Source organism: Octopus sinensis, unplaced genomic scaffold, assembly GCF_006345805.1.
Source record: "Octopus sinensis unplaced genomic scaffold, ASM634580v1 Contig17247, whole genome shotgun sequence".
In the NCBI taxonomy this organism is placed as follows: domain Eukaryota; kingdom Metazoa; phylum Mollusca; class Cephalopoda; order Octopoda; family Octopodidae; genus Octopus; species Octopus sinensis.
The window spans coordinates 812-10,000 of NW_021834914.1; the positions used below are offsets into that span (position 1 = coordinate 812).

The 9,189-nt window shown below is 41.2% G+C and overlaps 1 protein-coding gene across 1 annotated transcript in view; it reads right to left on the reverse strand.

Moving 5' to 3' along the window:
* Window positions 1-603: 603 nt before the first annotated feature.
* Window positions 604-9,189, reverse strand: part of LOC115231038 (ATP-binding cassette sub-family A member 5-like) — a gene marked incomplete at its 3' end in the record, with an annotated part of 41,703 nt that continues 33,117 nt past the window's right edge. The window contains exons 18-21 of the mRNA XM_029801132.2: window positions 7,692-7,829; window positions 5,068-5,169; window positions 3,955-4,152; window positions 604-950 (exon numbers count right to left, since the gene is read on the reverse strand). Coding sequence (XP_029656992.2) covers window positions 604-950; window positions 3,955-4,152; window positions 5,068-5,169; window positions 7,692-7,829 — 785 coding nt within the window. The remainder of the gene's footprint in view (window positions 951-3,954; window positions 4,153-5,067; window positions 5,170-7,691; window positions 7,830-9,189) is intronic.

Here is a 9,189-nt window from a genome sequence, read left to right on the forward strand (position 1 = left end):
AAGACATTAACAACAGGTGTCTTTCGACTAAGAATGAATTAGATTAAGCTGGCAGGAACATATGTATGGATAGGTAGGTAGGTAGGTAGGTAGGTAGGTAACTTTGGTAGGTAGGCAGGTAGGTAGGTAGGTAGGTAGGTAGGCAGGCAGGCAGGTAGGTAGGCAGGTAGGTAGGTAGGTAGGTAGGTAGGTAGGTAGGCAGGTAGGTAGGTAGGTAGGTAGGCAGGTAGGTAGGTAGGTAGGTAGGTAGGTAGGTAGGTAGGTAGGTAGGTAGGCAGGTAGGTAGGTATGTAGGCAGGTAGGTAGATAGGTAGGTAGGGTGGTAGGTAGGTAGGCAGGTAGGCAGGTAGGTAGGTAGGTAGGTAGGTAGGTAGGCAGGTAGGTAGGCAGGTAGGTAGGTAGGTAGGTAGGTAGGTAGGTAGGTAGGCAGGCAGGTAAGTAGGTAGGTAGGTAGGTAGGTAGGTAGGTAGGTAGGTAGGCAGGTAGGTAGATAGGTAGGTAGGTAGGTAGGTAGGTAGGTAGTAGGTAGTCAGGTAGGTAGATAGGTAGGTAGGTAGGTAGGTAGGTAGGTAGGTAGTAGGTAAGTAGGTAGGTAGGTAGGCAGGTAGGTAGATAGTTAGGTAGGTAGGTAGGTAGGTAGGTAGGTAGGTAGGTAGGTAGGTAGGTAGGTAGGTAGGTAGGTAGGTAATTAGGAAGATAGTGAGGGAGAGAGAAAGATTTTTGCTCACCTTTCCTTTGTCAATTCCCAATTCGCCTGACATCATGGAAATGCATGTGGTTTTACCAGCACCGTTCGGTCCCAAAAGACCGAGAACTTCTCCGCCCTTTACGCAAAAGCTAACGTCATTCACGGCCACTTTCATGTTCTTGGGTGCTTTCTTACTTTTGAAGCATACATGATCGGGTTGGCCGAATATCTTGCTGATTTTCTGCACGGTAGCCATTGGAAACTGTTGAGAAAGAATCGTTGATCATTTTGTGGATGTCATTTTAAGTCAATCGGGACATTTATTGACAGACTGTGAAATTTATAGTTTAGCGTCTGTGACATGACATGTTCGTTGTAGGTTTCTTTAATGTTGTACCCTGTGAAATTTATAGTTTAGCGTCTGGTATTGTATATTGTATGTGAGTGCGTATGTGCGTGTGTGGGGGTACGGCAGATTATGTCTAGGTATCTAGGAGAATATTACCCCGAAATATTGAATACCAGGTAAGTTTACATTAATTCACATATTTGCTTTCTTGTGATTTACCTTGCATTTATTTTGCATTGTTCTGGCCTTACCAACGATCCCTTATACAATATATTCTACGCAAGGCTTCATAATAATTATTCCATTATATCTGTCTGTCTGTCTATCTATCTATCTATCTATCTATCTATCTATCTATCTATCTATCTATCTATCTATCTATCTATCTATCTATTTATCTATCTATCTATCTATCTATCTATCTATTCCGGCCGTGCGCCGTGCCAGGCCGGACCATCCATGACAACCTCCATCTGATGCGCTACATCATAGACAGGGTAGTTAACGAACCTGGCATGGGTGGGGCCCTGATCAATTTGGATCAATCGAAAGCCTTTGATAGGGTAGACCATCGATACTTGGAGGCAGTCCTGAGAGCGGCTGGTTTCGGTCCCGTCTTCCGCGGCTGGATAGCTGCCTTGTACAGAGGCATCCGTTCGGTAATTCGCGTAAATGGACATCTATCGAGACCTTTCGACATTGCACGTTCGGTCCGTCAGGGATGCCCCCTCTCGGCGCTTCTAACGTATTGACTCTTGAGCCACTACTGCGGAAGCTGGCGACTCTAAGGGGCATCCCGCGAGAATTGGGATGCGGGACGAGCGTGTCTGCATACGCGGACGACGTCACCGTCATAGTGTCTAGCCACGAGCACATCGAGCTGGTCGGCGAGACACTGAAAAACTACGAAGCGGTGACAGGAGCGAAAATCAACCGGCAAAAGTCAGTGGCTTGCGACTAGGCACCTGGAGAAGCAAGCCCATGCCGTCCACCAGCGCCTCCGTCGTGGGACGCTGGACCGACGGCCCGTTGAGTTGCTCGGGGTCTGGTTTGGTCCGGACCTCCAAGTGGAGAAGAACTGGAACGAGATAACGAGTAGGGTGGTCACTCTCGCCCGGCAATGGGCCGAGAGGAAACTGTCCCTAAAAGGTCGAGCGGAGGTGGCGAACACGTACATCGCGTCCGTCATCTACTACCGCCTGACCGTCGTACCTTGTCCCGACCCTACCATCACCAAACTACACGCATTCTCTTTCGCTTCTTGTGGAAAGGATGCGTCCCGATGGTCAGGCGATCCATTTGCTGTCAACACCCGTTAAAGGAGGGCTGGGCATGCCGTGGTTGATGATGCGCAGATACGCGCTGAGACTGCGACATCTCTGGCTCTATGTAGACGACGGTGAACAGGTGTGGTCGCCGTTTGTGAGGCACGCTTCCCGCGCACTCGTCTCCATGACCGAACTGCAGTCGTGGATCAAAAAGAGGCCGAGGAAGGGCGAATGGCACCGCGAGTGTCGCGTTGCTCTCAAGCAACTCTGCCGTCCTGGGTCGACCTTAAGTGACTTCAACACAACCAAAGCATTCTATAGGGGTTTAGTGGAGGCGAGGTACGACGATGAGCTCGGGGCGAACCTGGACGTCGACGAGGAGTACCTGACCCGCCTGTTCAGGACGACTTTCGGGCCAGGGCCCATGGACAACTTCCAGAGATCCCTGGCCTGGCAGTGTAACCGAGAAGCGCTACCCGTTCGGGATAAGCTCTACAGACACGGCTCGAGAAACACGGGGCCGACCTGCCCGAGATGCGGTCAGAGCGACGAAACCGTTCTGCACGCACTCGTTCAGTGTCCAACAATTTCCGACCTGTGGGCTTATGTCGAACAACTGCTGTCACGTGTGGGACGAGTCGGTTTATCAGCTGAGTCTATCGTCAATATTGTCACGCCTCCTTCCTTCAAATGGGAAGGAAGAGCTATTTTCATCATCCTTGTGGCTATGGCGAAAGAATGTATCTGGTGGACGCGTCTGAAAGGATTGGAGACAAACACTTTCCTCTCTGGTCAATCTCTCATCAACTTCTTCAAGTACCACTTGAAAAGGAAAGTGAGAGTAGAGAGGTAAGTTTTGTCTAGCGAATGTTTTAAAAAAAGATAGGTGAATGTAGCAAGAATGGCACGTATGAATGACGAAGCCACCTTGAGCATAATCCTTCAAAAGAAAAGCTCTACCTTGTAATTTGTTCTATCTGTGTGCAGCCCTGTGTGGCTAATAAAGAAACATATCTATCTATCTATCTATCTGTCTGTCTATCTATCTATCTATCTATCTATCTGTCTGTCTATATATTGTGTTTAACGTATTTTTGATGTCCTTACCCATATATTCATGTTATATACATATATTTATATATTATTTATATTATATATATATATATATATATATATATATATATATATATTATATATATATATATAAATATATATTCTAGATGCATACAGCATGCACGTCTCACTACACTACATACAACATACATACATACTACATACATACACACAACCACACATACATACACACATACAAACATACATAACACATACATACATACACACACACATACACATGCAGACATATATACATACATACATACGTACAAACATACATACATGCATGCATACAAACATACATACATACATACACACATGCAGACATACATACATACATACATACATACATACATACACACATGCAGACATACATACATACATATATACATACATACATACATACATACATACATACATACATACATACATACACACATGCAGACATATATACATACATACAAACATCTTTTTATGTTTTAGTTAACGAACTTGTAAAAAGGTGTAAAAATACTCCAAATTCCTTTCATGCTCACCTCTTTCTTCTTAACTAAGTTGTCCACGCGTTGTCTTTCTACCAAAACATCTTCATTTTCTTCAACCGTCTGATCCTTCAATGCGTCGTACGAGACCGGAAGTGGCTTCAAACCAAACGCCAGCCTTAGTTTCCCAGTGGCCTTCCATATATCTAAAGCATTTATCAGAAACGGCATCCATATAACGTGAAATAGCGTCTGAAAAACAAACAGTAATTTTTCTCAAGTATTTATCGAGGTAAAAGGGGTGTTTTAGGGAGTCTAATCACGCGCAGAGAGTATGTGCTCTTCTTTGCTGTCACGTCTCCCGTATGAACCTTTTTTGGTCACGAGAAATGGGTTCTCTATAAAAATGTCGAGCGCCTATGACAAAAGAGAAACACCGACACCCCATGCTAAAGAAGGTCTTCACTCGCATAAGGTGTTATCTGTTTGGCGGGATATGAAAGGTTTAGTCCCTTTTGAACTTTTAAACCCAAACCAAATGATAACAAAGGGGATCTACTGCAGGTAGTTTCAGCGACTTAAGTCAACACTGGAAGAGAAACGACCTTATTTGGTTTCAAAACGAAAGGTATTTTTCCATGAGGATAATGCTCCACCACACACAGCGAGGATGATATTCCAAAGGCTGGAGCAGTTTGAATGGGAAACGACAACCCACCCACCATATTCGGTGGACATTGCCCCATCTGATTATCATTTATTCCGCAGTCTTTAAAATCGTTTGAACGGAAAAAATATGAATCCTGTAGGCGAGGTGAGTACAGTAATGGAGGAATATTTTTCATCACGGACAAATGAATTTTGGAAGAGAAGCCTTGAAAGTCTACCAGTTAGATGGAAGTGCAGCCATATTCTTTTTTTGGTGCAACCATATATATATATATATATATATATATATATATATATATATATATGGTTGCACCAAAATATTTCAAGTGCTTAGGGCTTGTATGGGTCTTATCCGGCCCTGTGTGGTGTGGTGTAGTGCAATATAACGATGTTATGTGTGGCACACCATGATACAAGAGGCACAATGAAAACCATTTGATATGATAACAGATGTATAGATAAATAGATAAATGTTTATCACAGAAGAAAGGTACCTACAATGAGTATGGAATATAAAACCATGTTATCCCATTTGAAAAAGTCTTCTACGGGGGCCGCCACATCGATCGTTTTGTTTATATGGTTGTAATTCATTTGAACCTACATAAGAGAAGAAATCGAAAAAAATGTGAAATAGAAAAATAACAAACAACACAAAGAACAAAATGACGAAGATATCTCTTTCTCTTTTCTCTTTTTACTTGTTTCAGTCATTTGACTGTGGCCATGCTGGAGCACCGCCTTTAGTCGAGCAAATCGACCCCGGGACTTATTCTTTGTAAGCCCAGTAGTTATTCTATCGGTCTCTTTTTTGCCGAACCGCTAAGTGACGGGGACGTAAACACACCAGCATCGGTTGTCAAGCAATGCTGGGGGAACAAACACAGACACACAAACATACACACACATACATATACATATATACGACAGGCTTCTTTCAGTTTCCGTCTACCAAATCTACTCACAAGGCATTGGTCGGCCCGGGGCTATAGCAGAAGACACTTGCCCAAGATGCCGCGCTGTGGCACTGAACCCGGAACCATGTGGTTGGTTAGCAAGCTACTTACCACACAGCCACTCCTGCGCCTTGTTACAGCGGTAGCAGAAAGAGATACTTTGCCATGGCAATAGACGTATAAAAATTAATGTGGAACGCCTTCCTTTTTAACCCGAGATTCTGTATCAACGCAGCGAGGCCTCTGACGTTATACCCGACAACCTCTTGGCATTATATATTTTTTTTCTTGAGCCCCGTCCATTGCGGGATTCAAGACCAGCAATTATTTGAAAGGAAATCGATCGCATTGACCTCAGTACTTAGTACTTTATTTTATCGACCTTGAATGGAGGTAAAACAAAGTTTACTTCAGCGGGGTTTGAAACTCAGAAGGTAGAGCCGAAGGTATGTCGATATTTCGGTCGACTTGATGTAGTTAAAAACAAAATGTCCCACAATAAATATCGGCTTAGATACAGGGTGCGGTGAATATATTGTCGTCTAAATTACGCAAATATCACAATGCTACTGACATCTCATTTTAACAGATATTTACCAAAATTACATTAAAATATCTTGAAATACTAAAGAGTAAATTTATTCAATGAAATCGCCATTGTATATGGGTTTTCGTTACAGTCACAATATTTCATGAAAGATTGAAGAATTTTCTTTAAACTTATCAACTATTTGAAAATAATCTTAAAAAAGCAGAATGATACAAAACTTTTGGAATGAACATTATTTACATTATTTACATTTGATGGATATTTGTCCTCATCTTGTTGTTGTTGACACAACGTTTCGGCTGATATATTCTTCAGCCATCATCAGGTGTCTTGGGTAAATTTCGAACCTGGGTTCTCATTCCTAAGGTATTTTTCGATGTTATTATTATTATTATTATTATTATTATTATTATTATTATTGTTATTGTTATTATTATTATTATTATTATTGTTATTATTATTATTATTATTATTATTATTGTTATTGTTATTATTATTATTATATTATTATTATTATTATTATTATTATTATTATTATCATTATATGCCCACGGGCATTTGGCGTAGTGGTTAAGAGCGCGGGCTACCAACCTGAATTCGATTCCAGGCAGTAACCTGAATAATAATAATAATAATAATAATAATAATAATAATAATAATATAATAATAATAATAACAACAACAACAACAACAACAACAACAACAACATCGGAAAATACCTTAGGAATGAGAACCCAGGTTCGAAATTTCCCCCAAGACACCTGAAGAAGGCTGGAGGGTATATCAGCCGAAACGTTGTGTTGATAACAAACAAGATGAGGACAAATATCCATCAAATGTAAATAATGTAAATAATGTATGTAATTCCTCATCTCTTAAATATAGAACTGTTTTCGAATGAAGTTGTCGTATTGTGTGTAAGCTCTTTCGGTGTTCAATTTTAAATAATGGAAAATGAAAATAAAATACGTAAGTTCTTTTATTAGTTTGGATTATCACAACTGTTCGATTAACAGTTACGAGAGAAACTCCGAGTAACTGTTTAGGAAGAGTTTTCGATGTGTTTGCGTGTGTGTGATTGCGTGAATATGTGTGAGCGTGAGAGTGTATGAGTGTAAGTGTGTGTGAGTATGTGTGTGTAGGTGCATGTGTGTGAGTGTATGTATGAGAGTGTGTGTGTGTAAATGCGTGCGTGTGTAAGTGTGTGTGATTGTGTGAATAAGTGTGAGCGTGAGTGTGTATGAGTGTAAGTGTGTGTGAGTGTGTGTGAGTGTAGGTGTGTGTGTGTGAGTGTGTGTGTGTGTGAGTGTGTGTGTGTGTGAATGCGTGCGTGCGTAAGTGTGTGTGCGTATGTGTGAGTGCGTATGTGAGTGTGTATGTGTGTGCGCGTGTGTATGTGTGACTGTGTGTTTGTGAGTGTAAGTGTGTGTGAATGTGTGTGAGTGTATGCGTGTGTGTGTGTACGCGTGTGTGTGTGTACGCGTGTGTGTATGCGTGTGTGTGTACGCGTGTGTGTGTACGCGCGTGTGTGTACGCGTGTGTGTGTACGCATGTGTGTGTGTGTGTACGCATGTGTGTGTGTGCGTGTGTAAAAGTTATGCTGATGTTAGACTTACCATTACTATAAAGAAAATCCCGCCAAATATAATATAGGGAGGGAAAAAAATGGAACAGACGTAATGGATAGCTTTAGATGCTGTGACATATTGGAACATATAAAGAATCAATACGGCGTACGAAGGCAACAGAGCGATCTGAAATAGAAACAAAATGGCCGTGTTAATATGAATTTACGCTGTGAGAGGTGAGCTCCCGTTGTACAATCAACGCAGAAATATATCCAACGAATTTTACTGTAACTAACTGAGTAGTATTTAATTTGTTACAGTCATTGGGTTGCGGTTAAGGTTTAAATGACTGCTAAGATGAAGGTTAAAGTGAAGGTTGAGGCTTAAATGAATGCAAAGGTGAAGGTTAAAGTGAAGGTTGAGGTTTAAATGAATACTAAGGTGGATGTTAAAGTGAAGGTTAAGGTTTAAATGAATGCTAAGGTGAAGGTTAAAGTGAAGGTTGAGGTTTAAATGAATGCTAAGATGAAGGTTAAAGTGAAGGTTAAGGTTTAAATGAATGCTAAGGTGAAGGTTAAAGCTAAGGCTGAGGTTTAAATGAATGCTAAGGTGAAGGTTAAAGTGAAGGTTGAGGTTTAAATGAATGCTAAGGTGGAGGTTAAAGTGAAGGTTGAAGTTTAAATGATGAAGGTTAAAGTGAAGATTAAGGTTTAGATGAATGCTAGGGTGAAGGTTAAAATGAAGGTTAAGGTTTAAATGAATGCTAAGGTGAAGGTTATAGTGAAGGTGAAGGTTTAAATGAATGCTAGGTTGAAGGTTAAAGTGAAGGTTATGGTTTAAATGAATGCTAAGGTGAAGGTTAAAGTGAATGTTAAGGTTTAAACGAATGCTAAGGTGAAGGTTAAAGTGAAGGTTAAGGTTTAAATGAATGCTAGGGTGAAGGTTAAAGTGAAGGTTAAGGTTTAAATGAATGCTAAGGTGAAGGTTGAAGTGAAGGCTAAGGTTTAAATGAATGCTAGGGTGAAGGTTGAAGTGAAGGCTAAGGTTTAAATGAATGCTAGGGTGAAGGTTGAAGTAAAGGTTAAGCTTTAAATGAATGCTAAGGTGGAGGTTAAAGTGAAGGTGAAGGTTTAAATGAATGCTAGGGTGAAGGTTAAAGTGAAGGTTGAGGTTTAAATGAATGCTAGGTTGAAGGTTAAAGTGAAGGTTGAGGTTTAAATGAATGCTAGGGTGAAGGTTGAAGTGAATGTACTCTAAAAGAATCGATCCAAGTCCTTTTATTTATTTATTTATTTATCTCTGGTACATATTTCATCTGTCGCTTAGGTGGGTGGAAACAACCCAACACCGGTGTATCAAGCAGCAGAGGGGAGACAAAAACACAATGACATACACACCACACATAACTGGACACTCATACACACACATACACATACAAACAAACACACGCAAACACGCACACACACATACGCACACATACATATGCGCTTATGGGCTTACACGCCGTTTCCCTCGATCGATTTCACCCACAAGTTGGCTGAGGGCT